Consider the following 26,868-nt stretch of genomic DNA (forward strand, 5'->3'; position numbering starts at 1 on the left):
GGTATTTAATGCCGCACTTGTACAATTTTTGTAATAATACTTTCAGTGAATGTTATAATGTGTTATTTTTTATTGATGACATAAATTGACATTCTAGTAACTAAGAATGAATGAAGAACGCTTTTCATGCAATGAAATTGCTATCAGTTTACATAGTTTTGCACAAGCTGCTACTTGCGACTTCGTCCGCCTGCAACTAAAAGACTCTTGAAAACGTACCTTTTAAATGAAGAAAGAATTTTTGAAATCGGCTCAGTAGTTGTTTTGTTATTTCAATACATACAAAATTACAAATCTTTCCACTTGATAATAGTATAGGTTCGTCAAATGTCAGCATTATGGAACGAAAGCAATATAGAGAAAATAATATGGATGTTTAGATTAGTTGAATTCTACTGATAACTTCTTATATGCAACTGTTGTGAGAAACAAAACCTTGAGTTTTCATTGCCCAACATAAGTCCACATTTAACTTTATGTACATTTTTAATTTACCTTACGGTATTCAAAACAATTCGTGCAGAAATTGCAGCTGTAAATGTTGCTCCCGGACCGGAATATTAGCACCGTATTAAACAATATAATACTGCAAAGACGAAGTTTGCCACCGGCTCAACTAAGTTACGAACTTGTCAGAACTGTTTGAAACTTCCAAAGCTAATTAGCTTGTTTCTATCTTTAACCTCCCTAACCGTAATATGCGGTTTACATTCATTTAATTTCGTAGAAAATAATATCGTAACATTATCTTTAGTGTCTTATTCTCACTTAAAATATGTGATAAAAATATAACTTGTTATGATGTTTTTAAACAGAAAACCACAATGATACACTACGGGCGTCGTCGTGATGGGTGACAGCTACTTAAAAATACCTCAGTGAATTGAAAAATAAATAAAAAACTTGCCTTCGATTCCTATAGACCTACATAGATAGATAACTCAAAAAGTTGTTAGCATGCCTCCCCCTGATCATTTGATCACTTGATCGCTAGCTTGCCACCTTAGTCAACGGCTGGCAACGCCCAAGCTTTCAATTGTAACAAGCACATCGTGATATTTCAAAGGTGGGTAACGAGAAAGATACAAAACCTACAGTGATTGTAATATACAAGAGTTCAATTTTATTTTGTATCTTATTAGAGCCTTTCGTCTTATTGGAAACAGATTAGTTTTAATTTTTTTTATTAGTAGATTAAAACATTGAAGAATTCCACAACTTTAAAAATATTCTAGCACTAGCTGTTCTCGTGCGACTTCATCCGCATGGAATTATGAAAGTTTTACTTTATTGTTAACATTTGTCAAAATATCAATAGCAAATGTCAAAATGACATGACACGACAAACCTTGGCAATCTTGGTTCCTTGATGTTGGCAGCAACTTATGGTCTCTTTCCCACAATTGGGTTTTTATTCAAAATATTTACCCCCTAAGTTTAATGGCGTGAAAATAAATAGCCTAAAGCGTGACGTATGTCTAGGGCTTTTTCTTAAAGAAGAATTATTCAAAAATATGTTGTAATTGCTGACATCTTAGGCAACAAAGAAGTGTGTGTACGCTTTATTATAATATAAGTAAAAAGTAATAAGTATAGATTACGAAATATTTAAATCACACATCTATTTCGCACAAAATATCAATATCACCAATTTCACGAAGTACAAAGGAAGTTAACCTAAAACTTACTCGGGTATAATAGTCTAGCCCACAATCATTTTCCTAGATTATGTGGCGGCTCAGTCTGTAAGTGTAACATAATCTACCTGTATTGTGTATAACTTGATTTGGTACCACGAGCCACGAGTAGGGACAGGGGGCCTTGTGCAGACAATACGTGTACAGCATTCCAATTAGGGGATGTTGGGGGAACTAATTATTCAGCCCGGACTCGATGCGTAGGTACAAAATACTCAGACTATTGATTTTCTATAACTATACATTTGATTTTTAACATTGTGTGGGTGCTTAGGTGTATAAGGGCTTTACCATACTGCATTTTACATTATGACGAAAGAATAAATTACACTGAACATTCCAAATAGCAGCACCTAACTAAACCTCAGACCAGAAAAGAATCTTGACGCAGAAAGGACCTAAAAAGTACTGACCTTATGTTTATGATATAAGGAACTCAAATGTTTTTTATTGAGTTAGCGAATAGCATTGTGAAGAGCTAGCTATCATACATAATACTTATCATTTCTAATTAGAGATAGATGTGTAATATTAATTATGCAGATATAAGTAGGATTGAAGCTATAAGTGTAGATGGGTTCTGTCGAAGGTGAAACCCACTTTTGGTCGTTGCACCAGTAAGTAAAGTAGTTAGTTTTATTATAAAAATGTACCCGTTTTTATCTCCCAAATAGGATTTGGTAACAGAACGTCCATTATAATCTCGACTTTTTTTTTACTTCTAAATCTAACGTATTCAAAACGATGTCTAAAAACGTGCACCCCGAAAGTATTCGAGACACAACAATAGAGGGCAGGTAAAAAAGGGACATCGCTATACCAAAACTTTCCGATCTAGCGACTCTTGCAACTCCAAACATTTCTCGGGCGCGTCGTCAGTGTGGCAACGTCTATGTCCGCGTAGCTGCGGCCGGGGGCCGGGGTTGTGCGGTATGGCAACGTCGCACTCGCACGCCTGTTTCGAATATCCACTGCTCATCACATTTGTCAATTCAGAAACGAACGCATTCTAGACATAGGTATAACTACGACTGGCTTTTAGTACGGATTGGTACGGATTACATTAATGGACTCACCTAACCTACCTATAACGCAGCTTTTACTGAAAAGCAATTTGTATTTAGTCGAATACTGAAAGCATTGATGCATGGAAGACTGATTTGCTCTATCTATATGTCTAAAAATTTTAAATGATGATTTTTTCAAAAACATGCTCATAAAATTTACCTATCATATCATGTTGGTAACCACCGTCTTAACCCTAAATCAGGTGATAACCATAATGCAGTTTTCTTTGTGCGGGTAAACAAATGCAACAACCTAACAAAAGTAATAACGAATTTAAGCTTTTGTAGGCGATGCCAAAATGTTTACAATTTCGAAACAAAAAAATGTTTATCCCATGATGGGTGTTTCCAAAAACATCAGTTTACTTTCATCACACTTTTGTAAAAGTCTTAGTTAAATGTTGACGATTATCTTTTTGTTTCTCCATTTCTCAACGTTAAGGACAGTTATCAAAGGGTCTATCACGAATACTTGCCCTATAATTGTGTGAGAATATTCGCAATGTCATCGACAACAGTATGAGATGTGTTCGTTTACTTAACCTCCAGCACCGGCAGGGACGCTGCACAAATTTAATACAGTTTTTGTCGATGATGTTACGCATTAGTTTGCACGACTATTTGTGAATCCCTCTGTTAAATTAGCCCGGTAAAAATTCCTTTCCTTATGTAAAGATATAAGAGTTTTGAGAAATCATATAATAGGTATAAATATTATAAGTGCGAAGGTTACGATGGATAGATGGATGTTTGTTAGCGTTTGTAGCCTAAACGGCTGAACGGATCTCCATGAAATTTGGCACAGGTTTATAGCGTAGTCTGGAAGAACACATAGACTACTTTTTATCCCGGGAATAGTTACGGTTCCCGTGGGATTCATTATTTTAGTTTTTTAATGTTAACTCGATCGTTTTTGCAACGGTTCAACATATATTATTGAAATGTACACTTGTGATAAGGTTCATCCCCGAGAAATGTCCAGTTGCCGAGGGATACGTAGTTTTTTGTTATTTATATAATTGTATGTTTTCTAATACCAAGCGGACGAAGTCGCGGACAACAGCTGGTTTAACATAATTTGTAATCAATTGTAAGAAGTTTAGCAAGTAAGGGACGAATACCATGTGACAAAATAAATCTTAAATATAGTGTGGTAGTAATGTCAGTGTCGTTGCTCAAGAGTTAAGTACTTGACTTCCAATCTACAGCTCCTATGTTCGAATCTTATCATACTGGTATATGGTTATGGTATGTTCTTACGGTAAAGGAAAACATCGCGATGAACTGCACATATCTGCGAAGAAATTATAGGATACTTGTAAAGTCAACTACCGTCCATGTGCCATGGTTGACTAAGAACTTGTGACCTATAACTTAGGGTAGGTTTCGAGCACTTCAGTGTAGAAGTATCCCTATACAGATCCCTAGCTGAGGACATGATGAGGCTTGGAGTGGCGAGATGGAATATGCGTCAATATGACATGATTTATGGGAGAATCCTGCCTTTGGGAGACCTGTTGTGTCCACCCTTGATGGTAAGTAGTAGTTAACTAATATATCCAAACCATTGCCTTGAAGAGAAATGCAAAGTGATCTGGATAAGACGCTAACAGGTATAAGCAAAAAAATGAGTTATTATTTTAATCGACATCACTTTTAATCTGGCTTATCACGCGATTTTTGAACAGACTTTCGAAAAGAAGGAGGTACTCAATTCGCTTGTATGTTTTTTTTATAAGTCAAAGATTCACATAATATGATGACCCTAAGGCAAGTTAAACGTAAATTCCATCGTAGAAATACTTGTACAAAATATAACATTCTCTCGTTTTTTTTTAAAGAATGTCAGGGATGAAAATATGGTTTTTACATAAGTTATTCGATGTTAGAAACTGACTATAAAAACCAGGTAATGGGAAATAATTAGAATTTGCACAGCAGTTAAGAAGTTCCAACAAGATTAGTCAGAGCTACGTGTTTTTCTAAAACAAAGATAACATTGCGTTTTAATAGTTTACACACTAGCCTTTTGTCATTACCTAGCGATTCATTAGTGTTTTAACGGAGTAAAACTCAAGTTATATTCGGAATCGCATTTCATGAATTTATCGAACCAAAAACACATGAATTTATCAAAGTGTTAAAATTAGCTGGGACATTGAATTAAATACATCAATATACTTATTTTCAAATATAATGTAAGATGAAGTCAATTGTGGAGAGTCGATGTACCGCTATCAAGACTGCTCCACTTGCAGGCAAACGAAACAGCGAAGGAAGTGGCCACTGATAGCGCTGCGGCTTGTTTCAGACTCTTGATGACTCATATAAAATTGGTTATGTGCTATAAAAGCTACACTATGTTGACATCAACAAAACAGGAGCACGTTTACACTCATGCAACTGTACAAAGCAAATAATCTCATTTTTTTAAGAAATATGAAAGGGATGGCCACATATGGCATTTTTCGACTTCCGCATCAGTTCTGCCGTTTCTAAAATACTCGGAACACCCACGTATTTGTGGACAGACTGACAAAGAATAAAAATAGGATTTTAACTAAAAATAACGAAAATACAGCACATCAATTTTATTAATATATAAAATTATTATACTAATACTAATCTATCTATACTAATATTATAAAGAGGAAAGATTTGTATTTTTGTATGTATTTGATTCACGTAAAAACTAATGGGCCGATTTTAAAAATTCTTTCACTATCAAAAAGGTAATTTCTCTGCGAGTAACATAGATTATATTTTTATTATTACTAATGTTTAGAAACTATTAATTGACAGCATGTTTCTGGACGCCGGCGTTGAAAATTTACTAATTTTTAACTTTTCTCTTACAATAACCACTTTTTTGTCTACAAAATAAATCAAAAAACGCATGCTATTTGCGTCATTGTTTTATTGGTTTCAAATTTAATCCTTATCCAAATAAATGCGTTTGTTGTAAGGAGAATTTAATGTAGAATAAAATTGTGCTTTACAGTATTTAAATTGGACAAATAGTTTAAAAGATATCGCGTACACAAACATTAAGCTACCGGGCTTAGAAATTTGGAATCTGGCATCAGCAGATTTCTGTTATTACGTAGATTACTAGATAATACTTTAGGTAATAGGTTGAAAAAAGGGGCGAACGTATGTTTTGAACTTTTAAACTTCACTCGGACGAAGTCATGGGCAATAGCTAGTTGGTAAATTCCAATAGTAATGTATCATTTCTTTCACCAATTCTTAAAAAAAATTGTCATATTAAAAAGACGGCGCCATATAGACTGCCTTATTAAATGTCCCGCATATTTTAACATTTTCAGAGGTGAATTTGGCGATGATGTCGAAGAGCGTTTGTAAATGAAATAAATAGGTTGGAAGAATTGCGTCAGGTCCGCAAGTATGGCGTGAACAGGTCGAGAGGAAGGAATATATTACTGACAAACCTGTTTATTCTAATAATCTAAACTTGATTACATCGTCACATAACATTATCACCCACGTTAAATCTTGTATGACAGGTTTGACCTTATATGGTGATGTATGGGTAAACCCTTAAATATGTGCGACCACGAGCGACGCCGGGAGCGGGGGAGTAGACTCTATAAATGTAACGTAGATATAAAAACTATTCGAAGATCATATTAATAGCAGCCCCTAGTCCTAGGTCGTCTGACGACGCCTAAGTATATGACTAAGCACTACGGAAAAACAAAAGGTACCGACTAAATATTACTTATATTAATAATTATAACCTGCAATAATACTAAAATAATACTTTGAGTGTTTTCGCCAAACGTTGGCACCATTGATAATACCTTCAGTAATGAAACATTTTGCTTTTGGGCTAATTAATTATAAAAAGGATTATAAGATTATAACCGACTAAACTGTGATAGAAAAGGAAGGAAGATATAACCCTACGTTTCCGTCTTCCGCATTATTTATATACGTCCTTTTGAAAGAGGGCATCGAATACCGAAATATATCTCAGGTCAAGCTAAGAATATAGCGTAAAGATAGACACGAATCGATCCGGAATAAAAGAGCAGATCAGTGAGACAAAAGTCAAGAAATATTAAAGATTAGCTTTCGCACGCGACTCCGTCCGCGTGGAATTACAAGAAAACAAAAGTGAGAGTCCTATGTGTTCTTCCATACATCCACTACATTTATACCAAATGTCATCGAGTTGGGTTCAACAATTTAGGCTATAAACATCCATCCATCCAACTAAAGTTTCGCATTTACAATATTAGTAAGATGATTCTGTATATTACTCCAATGTATTTACATAAAATTAAACTTAATGTAAGTAGCCTATGTCTTCTTCCAGACTATGCTCTACATCTGTACCAAATTTCATCAAGATCCGTTCAATCATATAGGCGACAAAAAAACATCCCTCTAAACTTTCGCATAATATAACATTAGTGGGATAATTCAAAATAAAGCAGTATGACAAACAAGGGAAAAATTATTGAGCAATTAGAGGTTTTATTGCTATGAGCTTCTAATTGAAAGACGCATCCTCAAATACAACAAATTGTGAAAAGCAGCTATGGGCTAACGCTGTCGTAATTCTTCTATGCATATTGTCATCCCTCTCATTTATTTTGATAAACCTGAGACAACACATTTTATTACAAGTGTTAACGTAATGGAAATTCACGGTAGGGTTTTATTTTTATTGTACCATTCAAGTTCATTACTATATTTGTAGAATGTCTAAAGGTTCACACATTTGTGTAAAATATATACCCTCACATTCTCTTCGAAAAAGTAGATACAAAACATTTTAGTACAAAGTCACGGCAATTGAATTTAACGGTAATAATGTGTGTACAGGTGTGAATAGAATATACGTGTGTGTGCGTATTGTGTATAAATGTGAGCATAGCTAGCGTATTAAGACATGGTGTGCTTTTAAATTAATTAAAGTGCATGTTCGTCGCGTGTGCGAAAATAGAGACGACTATATAGTTTTGTACTGTTTCAGCAACGGATACCCACGGTGAGAACGAAATCGTAGAAAATGAGAGTGATGCAAATATAGTTAGCAGAACTTGTTTAGTTTTTACTCTTAAAAACTAAAAGTATTTTTTGAAAACTGTAATTTGTGTCATGTTAACTCGATCAAATACAATTCTATGTGATGAAGTAGACTCAATAATAATTTCATCACTTTTAAACATTGTTCTGTTTGTAGATCGAAATTATTTAGGAATTCAATTGACATATGGATTCTCTTCTGCCCAATGCCCCAACACTACCTTCGAGTACTATAGTTTATTGTATTACGTTTCTTAAGACAGGAAAACAATTGCTTATTACTAAGATCCTAATTTTCTTGGCTTCTTTTAACGTAAAAGGATATCTTCTATAACAAATTCATCCTTGAGCGTTCTTTAAGTAGTTAATACATAATAATCATATGCCTAGCTGCAGGTAATTGTCTACTTCTCTTTCTTTTTCAAAGCAAATATGAGGGACGACAATATCTATCAAACACAAGTGTCACTGCATTCGAACCCCAAAGATCTTCAATTCTTATAAGATTTTAAAATCAGCTGATTTATTTCCTATAATTTGATAAGAAAAATCCAACATAAGTAGTTACATACATTTCAAAATAAAAACGTTTAGCAATCCTATAAACAGCATATCTTCTTTATCAGATTCGGATAAAATTCCAACTGGAAATCTCTAGTACAGATAAACAGGACTCAATTTCTACTATTATATTACCTTGTTGCGTCGCTTCATTATTCAATTATTAACAGCGGAGTGTAGCATAGAAGGCGGATTTATCAGCAAACTACGATGCAGTCACAGAATTAGTTTAACCCGACGATAGTTAGGTCAAGTCTGTTTCCTCCGTTGCTGATATAGTTTTAGTAAACAGCTCTCTCAGGCTCACTTTCCGTCAAGTTGAAAGATACGATTGCTCGGCTTACGTAAGCGCCGCCTGCATTCAAAGCATGCCTGCGCGAGTGTCGTATCAAGTTACAAGGCCAATACTTTCCCCGAGACCATGATTCTGTAATCGGGCGTCAATCGTCGTACCGATCAGACGCCACTTGAGAACGTAACCGCCAATTTGTGTACAAATAAACAAGACCATGGACCGATAAAGATTGTCGCGACCCGCTGCGCAGGCTCGCCGAGCCGGTTCAATGACACGATTCGACTGATATGGAAGTAGCGCCATCTGTTATCAATCGGGGGGTAATGTTAATTTCATTAGCAATACTTACGTGAAGATTTCGCGTCTCAGTCACACCTTGTCTGCTGAATCCGATAATTAGGTATATGCACACACAAATAACAACAGCTTTTTGTTGATAAACAACCGGCCACACATGCAAATCACATCAACAACACAATCCTTAGCAAGGGCCAGGGACGGACTGGAGACGATGCATCGTGACGCGGTCCCTTTCGTGCGTAGGGCGAGAGCCGAGAGCCGACGCCGCGCACATTGGTCGGGTCGGGGACCAATCGCGGAAGCGGCCCCGCGACCGCAACGCGGTGGGGAAAACGAGAGAGGAATTCGCCACTCACTTCTGTCATTCGTTTCAAACACAAACTGGTGTGCGAGGCCACACCGCTTTGTGCAGGGACACCAATGGGCAACAGGCAATTACACGCTGGCGGATGGAGCTGGGGCCGTTAACCTAGAACACCTAAGTCCGGCCGTGCTCCTGCTGCCCCCCTCAAACTGAACATGTGCTTAAAACAGGGCAGTCCGTTCTATCTGCTCGAATTCCGGAATAGCTGTCCTTGTCCTCATCTGAAGAACATCCTGCAATGTAACATAAGCTAAATTAACTTTTCCACATATAATATGAAGCATACGAGCAGCGAAAGCGGCTTTGCTTCGAGGCAGGATTCAGAGTCCTCTACAGTATAAGCTAAATTACATGAACGAGGCATCCTTAGTACATACAATCAGAATGTAAAAAGATTACAAAAATATTTCAGGTACAGATCTAGGAAATAACCAAGCTGAAATTGATCTACAACTTTGACTTTTTAAAACTTGAAGTATTATTACAAAAACAACTATAAGACTTCAAAACATTAACAACCGTCATAGCATCTATGGATGACAGATTAATTATAACAAAACGACCCTCTACAATTTCTATAGAGATGATTTGCCGATCGTTGAGACCAATCATAGAGGGTCATTATGACTAAGTAGAACCAAATTGGAATTACTTTACGAGGGTGGATTCAAAACATGAATGGTGTATGATTGAGGAATAGTCAAATACTTCTTTATATTACTTGATCATCCAACGACATTAACAATAGATTGAAATTATAAAGTAAGTACCTTATATCTTGAAAGTAGTTGATTGAAAAGATCGTAAAGTTGATTTGCAATGATCCATTTCTCTAGATTGCACATCGAATACATAATATGGTTAGTACAGATTTCTTAGTTTACAAACATAGGTATAAGATACTGGACAAAAGCCATTAAAATCGACCTTTTAACCCTATAATCTTTAATACTAATCATAAATTAATTACTCGTACAATATTGAAACGCACAAATGTCAATTATTCAACTGGACACAGTTACCAAATTTTAATTTCAAATGCAATGATAGTCACTGTTTAATTTTACTTTGTGACGCCTTCAGAGATATTGCTGGTTACTAGTTAATACTTTATGGTTCTGTTTAAAAGATGCGTAATTGATTCATTTATCATACAAATCCCAGCTTTGTCTTTTCATAAATTCTTTTAAAGTAAAACTATTTAGTTTATGGATAAACTTTATTGAACGAACACTAAGATTTACTTGCAGGATTCTTGGTGTCCGTCGATGTTGGACGCAAACACTCGCATCGACTACCTCCAGCTTTCGTGACCGCTTCCCCGGCCATGTGGTTCACTTCCCACCACGCCGCGCCGCCCAACATGTTGCGGAAATAAGGTGGGATAGACTCTTCACGTAATAATTGCCTGCACAAATTATAAATACTCCAGCAAACTACAGACGTGTGAGGTACCTGTGCAAAATTTTTCGTATTTCTTGCAAATCATAAAACCTCTCTTTCTTCTTCCTATAGTCAAAATATGTCGCATATAATCGTTAATAAACAAAATAATGGCACTTAAAGAAGATAATTTGCCACTAACTATTTTAATAACCTCTGCCATTTGACGTCGGTTAAAAAATGGACAAAGAATTGTAAGTGACAAGAAAATTTTCTTTTCTACCAATTAGTATACACCGGGTTCGATATCTCAATCTAAGGTGTTTGTGATTGGACGAAACCTAATCGTCGACGCTTGTTATTCGTCGATTTCAGCATTAACAAATCTTTGGCGCGAAATACAAACTACAATCAACAATCGATAAAGTTCAACCGACTTTATCGCACCGTTACCGATACGTTTCTGTATTGTTTTTCAATGTTTCGTAGCGTTTTATTGTCATCTGCTTCATACTTTCTTATAATGAATCTATATTTTCCCTTACAGAGGTTCGGCATAGTACGAGTATGTACATATTTCTCTATGATCATTTTCTATCAGTCTTTACATCTAAATTCACTTCCTTCTTATGCATATCATCTTTCACACAATGTATCCATACTCTCTTAGGTCTTCCCCTACCTTTGTACCATCCACGCACAAACTTATTACTTATGTGTTATGTGATCTCTTCGCATAATACATATGTCCATACCACGCTAACGCTAACGACATGTAAGATAAGTACATCACCAATTTTTCCACAACACTCATGTGTTGGTTGTTATTGTTAAACGGTTGGCTTAGTTCGTAAATTAAAAGGTAACTCAAATAATGATCAGTACGTATCATATTAATTACTTGAAGCCAACCCATCCTAGTCAGTTGGAATTAATGAAATTCGATCAATAAATTTAACCCTAACGTAGACTCCGCGGTGTAGGTAACCCTTACATGTAAACGGGTAACCTACAGGCACACACTAGCATACGTGTGGCAAAGCAACTGGCTTACCCACTGCTTTTTTTCAATATTAAAACCGTGTTGCAAAACATATGAGGACTGCGGTCTGCATAATTAGACAGTCTTTGTCTCTAGTAAGATTCGAAATAAAGAAACCCATACTTGAAGAACTCTTCCTCTTTGGCTTCTTCTCTCCTTCTGCGCCAATATCGCTGCAAGTTCTCACTCGGCCTCGATATCTCTTCCACCGCTCTGACGTATTCATCTTGCTTCTCCTGCCACGCTCTCTTTAATTCTTCGCATGCAACTATAACATACATATTGGCTTTTATATTATAACCATTTGATATCAAGTATTCTTACCGTATACCTAAGGCTGTGAATACACGAGTAGCTGGTACACTTGAATGCCATGCCATGCCATTTGATTTTGTGATAGCTACCTGCAAGTCGGGAGAGGGAAGGGGGTACGAAACTTAATACGGACACGACTCGTTGCGCATTGACTTTACCAGCACGTGTATTTCCTCGTTAAAATATATTGATAAAGCAAAAAGTAAGAAGATCTGATAAACATCACTAGAAACTCCGCAAAAACTTATTTAACAAATGTAATGTTAAGAAGCGAGTCCATGTAAAGTTTTAACAAGCTCTCCTGCTTTAAAATTTTTCTTTTCTATTCATTGAATATTGCTAAAATATCGCGTAATAATAAAAATTCAGACTTCAGCACAGTATATTGTCACTAATAAAGAAATTTTTACAAGCTTTCGCCCGCGACTCCGTCCGCGTTCAATAAAAAATGCGTGTAGCGTATGTGTTCTTCCAGACTTCCTCTACTTCTATACCAAATTTCATAGAAACCGTTTCAGCCGTTTCTGCTACAAACGCTAATAAACAAGCATCCATCTAAACTTTCACATTTTCAATATTAGCATGAAGCATGACTAGTATGACTTCATGATTTAGTTAGTTATAACTCATGATAATTTAAGTTGGTATTTAAATACAAAAGTTAAACATACCTTCACCCGTTTTAGCAAATATCGGTGGTTGAGGAGGTTTATGACATTCAGTCGTTATAGTCGGTCGAGCACTGCTGTGTATGTTGTCAGAGAGCTCGTTCTTCAAGTCTAGGTAGATCCTATACAAAGCATCAACTTTCCATTTAGCATCATTTAAAATGAAAGACACGTTGCTTGTTATATCAACCTGGGAACATTAATCTACGAATTCATCCCATATCCTGTTAACAGGCCACATAGGTGTTTCTTTTTGTCCCTTCCAGAGTTTAAAATTTATATGGTAACTATAGATAATGCTATATCAGTAAGGTTACTAAGTTTTCACAAGATGAACCAATGAGCTGATCAAAGCAGAAAAGTTCTTAGAGGTCAGTTCAGTAGTGGGCGACCGCAGACTGGATAGATAGTACTGACAAACCTGTGGGCTATTTCTTGCAACTTTTCGTCAATTTTTTTCTCTTCTTCAGTCCTAGGATCCCTGATAGGCACTTGTAGTATAGCTTCTGATTCCTCTTGCATCATACGTCGGTATTTTAATACAGCTTTCACCATCTCCTTACCTCCTTTCATATTGTTCCTAGACTGCTCGTCCCACAGTAACTCTAGAGTCCTTTGCAAAATAGTTTATTTCAATCGTTAGCAAGTTGATCGATGTTAAACTACAAAAAACTATTTAACAAAGGTTGAACTGACACAGTTACTTTTTTTTATAACATAAGGTGGCAAACGAGCAAGCGATCACCTGTGACCGCCAAAATGGCGAAGCGACCGCTGCCCATAGACATCCGCAATTGCAGATGCGTTGCCTACCCTTATACGACGGAGGAGGAGACGCACATAAAGAGGATATTTCCCCTTCCTATGCATCTCCTCCACCGTCAAATCCACTTCCTCTTCCCAACCTCTCCTTGTAAGAAAAGGGTGGTAACGAGAAAGGGACTTAAATTAGGCCTCCGGCACCACACTCATCAGACGAAACACGGAATTGCTCCCATTTCACGCCTATCTTCTGTGTGGTCGTGGTATTACACCGGGCGTGCCGGCCCATTCGTGCTAAGATGTTAAAGCGGGCACTACCACTTACCTTAAAACATATGCTCTGGGCAGTCTTGGTAATTTAAAATCTTCAATACTCTTTGGCTCTGGTCGGAATCTACCATAGGGACGCATCCAATGATAAAAACCTTTGCCCGTATCTTCTTTTAAGTCTTTAAACTTTAGATGCGTTGGCTTATCACAGTATTTAGACCGCATTAACCATTTCTATAATTGTTTGTAAAATGCTTTTCATAAGAGTTAGTTTAACTACCGCATTCAGTTATTAATGACCTAAGAAACTAGTGACAACTCTGTGAGTAGAAGTAAATGAAAAGAAAAAGGTAAAATGTCATTCTTACTTCCGTTTCAGTGAGTTGTAATGGTGTAAGTATAGATAGAATCTTTCGATGATCACCAAAAGTATCATACTCGTTGATTGAACACCAAGGCTGCCAACGGCAACGATTCTTGTACTCTTCCATAAGAGAACGGTGGACTAGCTCAGAACAACTCAAGTCCCTGCGATAAAATAATTTATGTTACTAGTTACTATGCGTTATGCCTTCAAATTTTGTAAAGTTTCGTACCAACCTCCTTAATACAAAAAATCTCAAGGCCTTTGCGTCATACATTTCCCTACACTTTCCCAGCAATGTAATACAAGACTCCGTAGGTTTATTAGATATTTTTTCGTCTCTGCTTTGTTCAACTTCTTCTTTCAACGGTTCATTCACTATAGTAATTGCACCTTCCACATCAACAATAATATTTTTACCAAATGAATCCTTCATAGTTAACCATGTCTGGTCGGTATCACTGGCGTTTCTTATATTATTAATATTTACCGTACAAGTTGTAGTAGATTCACACTGATTGCAGGCTTCAAAATTTATATTTAAAGATGCGCCATCGAAATTAGCAGAAGTAGATTTATCAAGAGAAAAATCGCACTTCCCATTTACATCTACAAGTAAAGATGTTTTATTTGGAGAATCGACAGTAATATCGCCATTAGCTTTATTTACAGTGACAGTAGCAAAGTTTGCGTTTTCTATTGTATGAGTCAAGTGTACAGATATAAAACCATCGGTTCTGATTTCTACTTCCTCTTCGCCTAATATGCTGCTTGATGAACTTCCATGTGTTGAAACATTTTCCTTACTTTTTGGAGATCCAGCCACATTTTTTGATGTATTAGTATTTTCAAATATAACACCAGAACTCAAAACGTCAGCAGAATCGATCTCTGGATAAATTTCTTCATCTTCAATTGAATAAGTCGTAATGATTCTGGTATTGTCATGGAATGTTGCAACGAACAGACCGTCTTTATTGAGTAAAGTTTTAGTGCCGTCCATTCGCCGGGAAAATACTTCACCCAAATTGTAGTCCGTGGCCGTCCTAACAAGTAGCTTTTCTGCGCCAACGAGGTGATTGTTAACCCATTTTTCCTTTAACCCATTGGAATCCGTTATTTCGAATTCATCAATGAATAGCTCGTATCGTGGGGTGCCGGTCGAAGTTTCATTCTGTTCAATAACACTTTTCGAAGCCTTTGATGCGGATTTACCTAGCTTATCTTTTGCGGACGAGGTTCTACCTTTGACTTTCTTATTTTTCTCAGAACTACTGGCACTGGGAATCTCTTCTACAATTTCTTGTTGTACAATTCGTTTTGCACATTTGATAATTTTAATATAAGTGGCGTCCGGTCTATATATTTCTATAATACCAGACTTTTTAAAAATGACAACTTCACCATCTAAAGTCACACAACGCATATCTTCCTTTATATTTGTTACATGACTTACATAAAATTGTTTGATGTGATTTATTTTTGGGGAATTTTCTTCATGTACACTCTCTATAATAAGGCCGTTAGGCCACGTTATTACGAAACTATGATACAATTTTGAATCACATACGAAAGTGTTAATTGAACTGGTTGTTTTCACTTTAGATTTGCTTATGGCTTCGTTTGGTTTCATTTTACTTTGGCTACAAATCGAAGTTACCGTAGGTATCGGTGACTGATACCAATTTTTCTTTATATAGTATGTTACTTGTTCTTTACTAATGATTCTAAAGGATTCGCCAACATTATCTATTTTGTCAATATTAGCATCTCCCAGCTTTTTCTGCATCCAAAATTCATTATTGCCATTACCCGGAACGACATTTAAAACTAAATACTCCAAATTCATTGGTATAATAATAGTGTAAAAACTGCACATTTTTGTACCATCCTTAGAAAAATAAATTGAATCTTTCCCGAATACTTCAACTCTCCTTTCCCCTAAATTATAACCGGAAAATCTTTTTAGATATGCATTATATTCCGAAACATTGTCTGCGTCAGATGTCACATCGACACCTTTCTTTTTTTCTTGTGCAGATTTTGTTTTGCGACTGCTTTTGGAGTCTGGGCTAGAAGTTGAGGAAACTGTCATTTTAGGCAATACATTATTATGGTCTACATCCTCTTCCTCTAGACTATCGCTTTGTATTCTTTCTTGATATTTTAGAGAACCTGTAATTAAAAGCTCAGAATCTATATCATCAATATTTTCAACACAACTTTTTGTTGGAACTTTATCCAACGACTCTTTCCATTCTAATTTTGTTTTTAATAGAGTACATTCATCATACTGTTTTTCTTCGCTTTGGATCCATTCGTATTCTTCCTCTAATACGAAATCGAAAAAGTCTTGCAAACACACGGGCGTTGGTAAATGACAACGCCATTCTTCGCGTGAAATTCCATCACTATCATGATTATTGTAAAACATCATAACAAACTCATCAGTTATTTCACAATACTTGTAATTCAAGCAATTAAATTGGGTAAAAGCCTTGAGTAATACTTGTAGGGAATTTATTCCAGAAAAATCTTCAAAAAAATCGTACTCATCGATTAAATGGTTGACAGGTTTATCGTTGGTTATCTCAAGCGCGGATACTAGTTCGCTTATATCGGGACAATCGAACAGGAGTTCGATTCGTTGCTCCTCGGAGTTGCTTGAGTTTGAAACCTCCCTCGAGTAACTATAACTTTTTACTATAGTCGGGCTCGGCGGAGAGGTTGCACTACTCGTCCAGAATAACGACGTGGTTTTAGGAAATGGTTCCGCGAAAGTGCTACGTTTCAAATATATTTTCTTAAATTCAGAAATACTTGTTGGCGGAACAGTCCCTTTCTTCAAAGAACTCCTATTATTATAAAGTTTACGGAAAGATAAGATGTGAACAAGTCTAGTGAACAAAGAATCGTCAAGTTCTTTTTTGTCGAAACACGTGTGCAGTACACTTACGTGTAAGTTAACCTTAGCCAGTAACTCCTCCGAAGGAATGGGTTGATTTTGCCACAGGTTGCAAATAGGCATGTTAACTAACGAAGAACAAATGATATCGTCTAAATTGTTATGTTCTAAATGAAAAGTAGTGCATTGAGCGCAATCTCCGTAGTTTATGATAACTGGATCTTTATATTTGTCATAATCTTCACCACAGGTTATTCGATAATTTTTCTTGTTATAATCACCTTTAGATAAAGTTTCAAAAACTTTATTAATAAGGTTATCGGCTTTATCTAAATTAGTGGGACTTTTAGTACTATAACTGGTTTGCAATACTGTAAAATCAGTTGACAGAGATGTTGTTTCGCTTTTGCTGTCATAGGTAGCGCAGTAACAAAGAGATTGCAACATGCTATCTATTATAGAAAATATAGTGGTACATTCTAGAGGAATTTCGTTCAAATGATCATAGTATGTTTTCAACATACGAACATTCTTACTATCAGTAGGTATGCACTTGACATCCATGTTGTCTAAATAATGTGCATGTTGCCTCGTCAAGTCTTGTATGTCGTACATGAGGAAACTGAGCTCGTCGTAAACCCGGTCTGCGCTACTAGACAACGTCTCACAACTTCCGTACGGCGGAGTAAAAACTATGAAAGCCATATCTTTAAAGTTTTCAGCGGACGCGTTGTCTAATCTTAATTCTTGTAGTGTTCTCCAAAATTCGTATGATTTTTCTGCAGCCAATTCAATTGCGCTGTGTCCCCTCTTAGTTCCTGTAAAATAACCTGATGATATTTTATTACATGTGGGGTCAATTCTTATTTGAACAACAGCTGTTATGGGAACGCCGATTTTCATAAGGCTCTCTAAAAGACAAGGCTCCAAAAAACCGGTAATGGCTAAATATAAATTAGGACCATCTAGTGGGAAGTCATCGACGTAAACTTTATCTCTCCACTCTTCTCCTCGTACACGAAGTAATGTGTTATATTTTTTGCCTTCTTCGGGTACCATAGTACTCATAACGTCTGTTTCATCTTTTTTACCTTTACCTTTGTGATGTGGAGGCTCAACCGGTTCACTCGGTTGAACACTTTGAGTTGGCATATTATTTCTTATTTCAGACCGATCTATCATTGTCAAGGATTCATTTCGCATACCTTCTCTTACTACAAACTTTTGCTTCTGTATAGAAAGATATTCCTGTTTCATTTTTAAAACAAGATGTTTTATTATAAGCGCGAGTATATCTGGAGGTATATCTTTCTTTTCTCTTAGGTAAATGTGACCTTCTTCAAAAACTCGTAAGTTTTCATCTTTTACCTTCTTTTCAGCACCGAGCTGATTAACCATAAACATAGTTTCAGATTTACAAATGTTTTTAATTACGAACCTTTTCTCTTCTTTAGCGAATGTTTCGAATTTGTTTAAATACATGATTTCTTGTTCGCTTCCGGCTGTTTCAAAAAGAACTACCTTAACACTCCAGGTAGGCTCATTTAAAGGTGTTTGTTCAATCAGTAATCGCCAATGATTATCGTCATCGCCGCGCTCTTTCTCCTTTTTAGGAGGCATTTTGCATTTCTACTTTAAATAATGTTTTCTGAACACTTTATAGAATTGAAATAAATTAACAAATTGACATTTTTCATCGAAAACGTCATGTTGATTTTGTATTTAAATTCATTTTTATGTGCCAGTGTGACATTATGCTATGGTCTATTATTATAATAAAGGGATAAAGAAAGAATAAAGTTTATAACATATAAACAATTTATTTGAACATTTATCTTAATATACAGTTACTAAACTACTAATATTCATCATTGTGCAATTATCCCTTAAATTACATATAAAAATTACTTTTTTAATGCAGTCTTCTGCCAATAGACACCAACTGTTGGAGAATAACCTCCCCTAAATCACATATAGTTTACAGCCAAATGCTGAAGGAACATTTGTACATTTAACAGTATATTAACCTATGGGGTCACAATTACACTCTAAATCCATTAAACTGACATCTGTCAGATTGTAAGCAGCGTTAACAAAGTGAAATATTTAAGATACTTCAGTATTCGGTCATTAATTTTACCATGGTATAAATTCAACTAACCTTACACTATAGAGATTATTTGGGCCTAGCTTTTGTATTTCCTAGAATGTAAATTGACAATTTCAGTCATACATCAGGCAGTAAGTTCACAATCCAATCATTAATTATGTTCATTCCTTTCTTGTTAATAGAATGTCCTAATTTAGGCATTATATGAAACTCTCCTTTGACACCATATTTCTTCAACTCATTGAATGTATTTCGTCCCCAATCCAGATCCACTAAATCATCAATCTCACCATGAATCTGAAGTAGTGGTGGCACTGGAATAAATCAATTCTATAGTAATTTAAAAAAAAGTATTTCTTAAACATAGTCATAGTTAGGTCCCATTATGTCATAACAGTTAAGTCACCATTTTTTAATTTTTAAAATCTTTACTATCTATATTTTGAGCGAAGTTTGTGAGTAGCCGCAGTGGTTGAGAAAATAAGGAGTAAAAGGTCAGTGCAGTATTGTCATGTTATGAGAAGGGATGAATCGCATGTAACAAGAAGGATGTTAATTATGAATGTGGAGGTACACTGGTAGAGGTAGACCTAGAAAAAGATGGATGGATTGGATGAAAGGTGACATGATCAAGAAGGGAGAGATGACTGAGATGATGGATGATAGAGTGCTTTGGAGGACGAAAACCCGGTGCGCCGACACTACGGGAGTAGGATAAGGCTGGGGAGATGATAATGATCTATCATATCTAGATGTTCTTAGTGAATTGCAACATTTGCTAACTAGTTTGGATGTAAGTTTTAATTCTTTTACAACTGACCTACTACCTATTCTCACTGTTCATGACTATCCCCACAAATCATTTAAATATTAATACTACAATGTTTAAAAGGACAAGATTAACTATTACCACATAATGGGAACACACCATAATGTCTAATTCACAGTTGGCCACTACCGATAGGCAGTAGCTCTCAATAACTAGTGTTAAACTTATTGGTGCCATGGGGTCCATATAATCCATGCCTAGCCTGTGTTATTGTCTAACTGTGGCTATGTGTGAACCAGGCACAAAGTGACATTTAAATTATCTGACACATACTTAATTTCTTTATAAAATATTGTGATTTTAATAGCACCAAAGACTGGCACTTATTTAACATTGTCTTGTGCTATGGCATTATGAACTTACATTTAGTTCCCGAACTTTTGCTGAGGTCTTGATATACAAAAGATTGGTTGTTGAGAAAAGAGCTGAATGCAAACACTCCAGCTAAGTTGTGCTCCCATTTGTAGCCTGTGTACAAAGAAAGTGCTCCTCCCATTGAAAATCCACCTGGAATTTACATAAACATAAATGTTCACAAAACACTTTAGTAGTGTTTTTTAAACACTATAATCCATACCATAGGCAACAGTAGGAAGGAATCTTACCAACAATAATCCTGTTTAAAGGAATGCCACCATCAACTTCACTTTTGATTAATTCTTTAACTTGTGCTCCTATTCTTTCCACTGAATCCAACTTCTCGGCAACATTTTGATTGATATCAGCTCGATCAAACCATACATTACTTGGTTGACCACCAGCTGGTGTGTAAGGCTGTAATGGTGCTGTTGGATAAATCACTTTAATATGCGGAAATTTGAAGTCTTTGTTCATTAAATGAACCCATTCTTGCATGTGCTCTCCATTTGCTCCTGAAAATAAACAAAAATTAAACTGTAAACAGGTTTCTTCAAAATTACAATGTCTTTAATACTGTGAAATGAACATAACGACGTTCAATGTTATATCCAAAACTGATAACTAGTAATAAATTTCAGCTAAAATGTTTGTTTCAATGTAAACATTTTAAGGTTATAAAAAGTAAACACCTGATCCATGGAAAAATACAACTGTAGCAGTATGTCTAGCTCCAGTGTTTCTAGTAAAAGTTAAAGCACTTAATTTCGACATTTTTTTATTACTATTAATTTTTCATTAATTAATTGTTACATAAATAAAATAAATTCACTTTTAATATGTGTAGTGTCAATGTCAAAAATACAAGGTAAAATTCGAATTTCAACCTTAACGACTGCGATATGACATCGACAATAAAACAATTGTGTATTGTCATTTGGATTCATTCTTTATAGGAAGCCCAGCGTCGTTTCCGTGTTTCTAAGACTTTTACTTTATAGGCAATGAGAAAACGCTAGTCGATATTAATATTGCTTGCTTGTGTGCGAAAATAAATAAGTAAGCTAATAAAAATAAGAATTGCACAAATAAGGGTTTATATTTAAATCGATAAAATCATAACTCGCAATAACTCGAGTAATTTGACTCGATTCAAAATCGTTTCTCTCAGTTTCTCTATTCTCTACAAAGTAAACAATAAAGTTTTTCTTATCATTTAGTTATAAGACTAAGATAATATGTAAATTAAATGTTGAGTATGTTTGATATATGATAGTACATTATATCTACGTAGATAATTAAACGTTTCTTTTGATATTAAACGTGAACTCAACCACGTCTCGACTTAGTTGCTATTGAGTTTGTTCACAATTTGTAGATATTTTTACAACAATGCTTAAGGTAAAGTAAAACAGATTTTATTTGAACACTTTTAATAATCATGGCTTTTAGACTACTTTCTTGTTTCCTTGCTACACATTTTGTTTATAGGTTAGGTTACAAAATTGTTATATGAGAAGTCTAATATAACTTACTAATCGTTTATTTTAATGGACATTAGGTCTCGTCTCATATCAAAGCTTTATTTAAAAAAGAATCTTGTATACCGTAGAAAGGGGTGTAAGATATTGTTTTACTTTACCAATTTCTGTAACTTCCATATTTAATTGATTATTGTAGCTTAATAGAGTGTTAATAATCCCTCTGTGATTTTACGAACATAGCATACGTATGTCCAAAGGTTAAAGTACAACTCTAAGAGAAGTTTAAAGAAAATGATATGATCAATGGACTTAATCTCTATCTCAAGTGTCTACAAAAGCATTTCTCTGGAACAATATTTGACTGTTAGTTATTGCCTTCAGGTGATATCCATCCATAAATAGTTCAGTGCCTACCAAAGTTAGGGGTTACTAGACCTTATATAAGTTAATTTTACCTTAGTTTAATGTTGATCTTAATGTTTTCCAGGGTCTTGTTGGCTTAGTGACTGGTGGGGCGTCTGGCTTAGGACGATCTACAGCCGAGTTAATAGTGAAGCAAGGTGGACGAGTTGTTATATGTGATCTGCCTTCCAGCACGGGAACAGGGACGGCTAAACAACTAGGAGAGAATGCAGCATTTGTACCAGTCAATGTAATTATTGAATTATTTATTGCAATGAGTTTTATTTTATTTTTTATTGACTAAAAGATAAATGGTTTAATTGCTTTTGTGACAAAGTGTGTAGACATAAAATATTGTGAAAGCTGACAAATATGCTAAAAAAAGTTTGTGGACAAGATTTTATAAGAAGGTTTTTCACCTTTTTGTATGGACATAAAATTAAAATACTTAAATTTAAATTATGTACATATTTCAACTTCTAGGTGACATCAAAGGAGGATGTTCAAAATGCTTTACAGACTACAATGGACAAATTTGGTCGCCTTGATGTGGCAGTCAACTGTGCGGGTATTGCTACAGCAGCTAGAGTTTATAACTTTAAGAAGGATCAACCCTTCGACCTAAAACTATTCCAGCAGACTATTGAGGTTTGTTTATAATTTAATTAATATAAATTCAATCTATACTTCTATACTTAAATATAAAAAAGTGTAAACTCACATTACTTCATGGCATAAGGTGTCAGTGATCACAGCTTATTTTTGTATTCATCATTAACAGCCTTAGGTCGTCCACTGCTGAACGTAGGCCTCCCCCATCGATTGCCACGATGCCCGGTCCTGTATTATTATTTTTGTATTATTCTATCTTAAATAATAAACCTTTACAACATGCTTTAGGCTATATATTTTCTCGCTATTATATGTAGAGGGTAAATAAATTGGATAGAAACCTTCATGTGGGGAAGGGACTATAAACTACAAGCAGCTAAGACCAAGGAAGCAAGATTGCCATGGTATGGTAATTTTTATCCAATGTCAAAGGCCTTTGTTGTCATTTGAGCATTGGAATTTTGACATTTGCAATTGAGAATTTGACAAATGTATACAATGAAATAAGGAGTACGGGAACAACTAGTACCTAAATAAAATTGCAGTTTACTTTTGTCCTGAGTTATTTTTAACACACTTTTTAATACATTTCAGGTTAATTTGATAGGCACTTTTAATGTAATCCGTTTAGCAGCTGGTATGATTGGTAAGAATGCAGCTGATGCGAACGGACAAAGAGGTGTCATAATCAATACAGCTAGTATAGCGGCATTTGATGGACAGGTAAAGATGTATTTCACTTTTTAATACAAAAAATTGTTTTGACGGACCACAAATTATAGGTTTCTATAACAGAAAGTACCAAAACATATAATTATCACAATTACTCTGATAAAACAGAGATAAAAACGGTGGAAATCTCTGATAGTACTGTCAAGATATCTGGTGGTGTTCCAAAACAATAATTGCATATGCCACAATAGAATATTTAGAATGTTTGACAAATAAAAGTGGTACACAGTTTATAAAGGGTGTCGGTGGCTCAGTGTTTTAAGCACTTGACTTGTAATCTACAGGTCTTGGGTTCGAATCCCGCTGTACCAATGTGATTTTTGATTTGTCGAATTTTCATATGTACATAATTAGCCGACATTCTTACGGTGAAGGAAAACATCGTGAGTAAACCTGCACATATCGGAGAAGAAATTCAAAGGTATGTGTGAAGTCAACCAACCGTCAGTGGGCCAGCGTGTTTGATTATGGCCTAGTCATCTTAACTTAAAGTAGGCTCAGAGCCCCTCAATGGGGACGTATAGTGAGCTGGTGATGATGATGATGACACAGTTTATTGATTCTATTATCCCGTTTTATGTGCAACTGAAACTTGAAGAAGCTAACATTTCCTTAAAGTCCAGCATCTGTAGTTCTTCTGGTGTTGCGGATGTCCGTGGGCATCCTTGACCGACTCGGTGTTTCTTCCGCTCGTTTGCCCTCTTTTATAAAAAAAATGCCATTAAATGGTTATTAGTAACAATAAGGAGGAGTTGTTGTTTCATGACAAAAGGCAATTATTCTATAAGTTGTACACTGCTAAGTGCCCTGACTACCACAGTACCAGCTTATTTTTTGACTTTATTTTCTAGGATTGCTAAGATTCTAATTTTTTCTATTAAACTATTTTTGTCAAGTGAAATTATTTATTTTACCTTTCTCTTCAGATCGGTCAAGCGGCTTATGCAGCATCAAAGGCAGGCGTAGTTGGTATGACGTTACCAATAGCTAGAGATCTCGCAAAGCAAGGCATCCGAGTAGTAACTATTGCACCAGGTTAGTACAATCTAAGAAATTTATGGCCATATGCAGTAGAACCTTGATAAGTTAAAGTCCAAGGGAAACACAAAATATTTTAAGTTATAGAGGTTTTAAGTTATCAAGGTTCTATGTTATAGAGGTTTTGGGCTCTGATGGGAAGGGAACATATTATTTTTTGAAGTTATACAGATTTTTATGTTACCGAGGTTTGAGTTATCAAGGTTCTACTTTATTGAAACGAATCTTGTACACTTTAATTTAAAGGCGTAATCTGACAGATGTGATTATTTTAAAGGAATTTGTTGTTAAATGTAGCTTTATCGTTTAAGATGTTATATTATTATATGTTGTTATTGTAATCGGCTGTTAAACAATCAGTTTTTTTGTTATTGTGATATATAATAATATGCTTTGTTTGAAATTCTCATATTGAAAAATCTTGATAATGACAAAATAATAATAATAAGCCCCTTTATTTCCATATTTACAACGTTTAAAATTTCATTTTGAGTATTGTTAGTTTCACACCTTATTATAGTTATTAGTTTTGTTAGTCTACTATATTATTTTTTTTTAAATATGGATCCCTCCTGGGGTAAAGGCCACTTCATCTCCAGCCTTCCCTGTTTTTAAATAGAGTCAGCCAGTCTTTCTTTGTCACTTCTGTGATATCATCAGACCACCGTTTTATAATTACAAATTATACAAATTATACATCGATTCCAACTTCTATAAGAATAAAAATCGAAAATATATCAGAATTATGACTGATTTTACACAACCCATCCCTACTAAATTTCAAATGAATTGTCAAACTAATCTATCTGATTTAGACAAACTATAATTGACAGGGAAATCTATACTATTATAATAAAGCGTAAGCACACACTTCTTTGTTGCCTAAGATCTCAGCAATTACAGCATATTTTTGAATATTTTTTTTTAAATTAAGAGCCCTATACTTGAGTCACGCTTTAGGCTATATGTTTTCACGCCATTAAACTTAAGGTGTAAATATTTTGGATAAAAACCCTAATGTGGGAAAGAGACCATAAGTTGCTTCATCAAGGAAGCAAGATTGCCAAGGTTTGTCATGTAATGTCATTTTGACATTTGCAATTGATAATTTGACAAATGTAAACAATAAAATAAATTTTTTATAATTTCATGCGGATGAAGCCGCACGGGAACAGCTAGTCTCTTATGTAAGAGCTGTTCCTGTAAAAAGTTTATTTTGTTTACATTTACAACTTGCAATAACAATGCGACAAAATTATAAGATGATTTCTTTCATTTAATAAATCTCATTATATAGTCCCTTTGCAATAAGATCAAGTTATATTTAATTTATTTATATTATGAAAATGCTTTAGTATTTGAGTTAGAAAGCGCCAATAGCCTAGGGATTTGTAGCACGAACTACCGATCTTACGGTCGAGGGTTCGAATCCCGCCATTCATCTGTCGTCGTAAACCATATCCTAGCACAAGCATAGAGCTTGGTTGGAATGGTTAAAGGAAATTTTAGTAAATAAAAAAAAATCTACCAATATTTTTAATAAAAAAAATTGTTTTTAAGGTATAGATTTTTTTAAATTGTTTATTTACAGGTTTATTCCGTACACCTATGATGGAGCAGCTACCGGAGTCTGCTATTAAGCAGTTAGAAGCTTCAGTTCCTTTCCCACCCCGTCTTGGAAGTCCAAATGAATATGCCTTATTAGTTCAAAGTATTATACAAAATCCAATGATCAATGGGGAGACTATAAGATTGGATGGCTCATTGAGAATGCAACCTTGAAATTTTTATATTTGCATGTTTTGTGAATAAAAATTGTTGTAGATTTTATTGGTAAGAGGGAATAAATCGTTTTGCGTTTAATATTTATTTTATTATCACCCTTAAATTGATTTTACTATGTTGACAGCCTATGTCAAACTGTGCACTGAACCATACCATATCTAATGTATTCTCTGTGCACCGTCTTAACCTCAAAACTATAAAACAGATATATAAATAACTTCGACATACTAAACTGGCTATCCACAAAGATAACTTTTTTCATTCTCCTTGAAATAAAAAAGTACTTACCCATATCATTGGCTTAACACGCTGTTTTTTGTATTACAAGTTTATTTTTACAGGCGAAAGATGGCGCTGTTTTATACTAGAATTTTTAGTTAGTCGTTTGTGATTTGAACTAAAATTTGATAGCACAAACATCATGTTTTTCTGTAGGATATGGTATACTGTTTATTATAAGTGTAATAA

At 35.1% G+C, this 26,868-nt stretch overlaps 4 protein-coding genes across 5 annotated transcripts in view; 1 reads left to right on the forward strand and 3 right to left on the reverse strand.

The window, feature by feature from the left end:
* LOC106102765 (polyhomeotic-proximal chromatin protein-like) overlaps window positions 1-9,207 on the reverse strand; it is a 68,374-nt gene extending 59,167 nt beyond the window's left edge. The window contains exon 1 of the mRNA XM_013282358.1: window positions 9,028-9,207. The gene's annotated coding sequence lies outside the window, so the exon portion shown is untranslated. The remainder of the gene's footprint in view (window positions 1-9,027) is intronic.
* A 1,347-nt stretch (window positions 9,208-10,554) lies between these two features.
* LOC106102758 lies at window positions 10,555-18,752 on the reverse strand. Its single transcript, XM_013282332.1, has 7 exons — window positions 14,383-18,752; window positions 14,151-14,310; window positions 13,838-14,016; window positions 13,172-13,363; window positions 12,754-12,872; window positions 11,891-12,035; window positions 10,555-10,750 (listed from the first exon to the last, which is right to left on the reverse strand). The coding sequence occupies exons 1-7, from the start codon at window positions 18,669-18,671 to the stop codon at window positions 10,576-10,578; spliced, it is 5,259 nt and encodes a 1,752-aa protein (XP_013137786.1). The 5' UTR covers window positions 18,672-18,752; the 3' UTR covers window positions 10,555-10,575.
* A 126-nt stretch (window positions 18,753-18,878) lies between these two features.
* Window positions 18,879-22,360, reverse strand: LOC106103287 (lysophospholipase-like protein 1). Of its 2 annotated transcripts, none has more exons than XM_013283028.1 (4): window positions 22,287-22,360; window positions 20,596-20,862; window positions 20,354-20,497; window positions 18,879-19,475 (listed from the first exon to the last, which is right to left on the reverse strand). In XM_013283028.1, the coding sequence occupies exons 2-4, from the start codon at window positions 20,843-20,845 to the stop codon at window positions 19,279-19,281; spliced, it is 591 nt and encodes a 196-aa protein (XP_013138482.1). In that variant the 5' UTR covers window positions 20,846-20,862; window positions 22,287-22,360; the 3' UTR covers window positions 18,879-19,278. The 2 variants fall into 2 exon arrangements, with proteins under 2 accessions (XP_013138482.1, XP_013138474.1); XM_013283020.1 differs by lacking the exon at window positions 22,287-22,360 and adding an exon at window positions 21,040-21,199.
* On the forward strand, window positions 21,525-26,478 carry LOC106103284 (3-hydroxyacyl-CoA dehydrogenase type-2-like). Its single transcript, XM_013283014.1, has 6 exons — window positions 21,525-21,748; window positions 22,319-22,483; window positions 22,717-22,881; window positions 23,440-23,568; window positions 24,504-24,612; window positions 26,207-26,478. The coding sequence occupies exons 1-6, from the start codon at window positions 21,740-21,742 to the stop codon at window positions 26,395-26,397; spliced, it is 768 nt and encodes a 255-aa protein (XP_013138468.1). The 5' UTR covers window positions 21,525-21,739; the 3' UTR covers window positions 26,398-26,478.
* Window positions 26,479-26,868: the final 390 nt, after the last annotated feature.

This window comes from Papilio polytes, unplaced genomic scaffold (genome assembly GCF_000836215.1).
Source record: "Papilio polytes unplaced genomic scaffold, Ppol_1.0 DF824292.1, whole genome shotgun sequence".
NCBI classification, from domain to species: Eukaryota; Metazoa; Arthropoda; class Insecta; order Lepidoptera; family Papilionidae; genus Papilio; species Papilio polytes.

Coding starts and splice junctions, on each gene's coding strand:
- LOC106102758 (XM_013282332.1), bottom strand. CDS start 18,671: ATGCCTCCTAAAAAGGAGAAAGAGCGCGGCGATGACGATAATCATTGG. Junction 14,311..14,382: donor AGATTTTTTGTATTAAGGAG/GTTGGTACGAAA, acceptor ATTTTATCGCAG/GGACTTGAGTTGTTCTGAGC. Junction 10,751..11,890: donor AAAGAGGAAGAGTTCTTCAA/GTATGGGTTTCT, acceptor TAATTTGTGCAG/GCAATTATTACGTGAAGAGT.
- LOC106103287 (XM_013283020.1), bottom strand. CDS start 21,121: ATGTCGAAATTAAGTGCTTTAACTTTTACTAGAAACACTGGAGCTAGA. Junction 20,863..21,039: donor TGTATTTTTCCATGGATCAG/GTGTTTACTTTT, acceptor GTTTATTTTCAG/GAGCAAATGGAGAGCACATG. Junction 19,476..20,353: donor CAAAAGTTCGGGAACTAAAT/GTAAGTTCATAA, acceptor GATTTATTCCAG/TGCCACCACTACTTCAGATT.
- LOC106103284 (XM_013283014.1), top strand. Junction 22,484..22,716: donor CAGCATTTGTACCAGTCAAT/GTAATTATTGAA, acceptor TTCAACTTCTAG/GTGACATCAAAGGAGGATGT. Junction 22,882..23,439: donor TATTCCAGCAGACTATTGAG/GTTTGTTTATAA, acceptor AATACATTTCAG/GTTAATTTGATAGGCACTTT.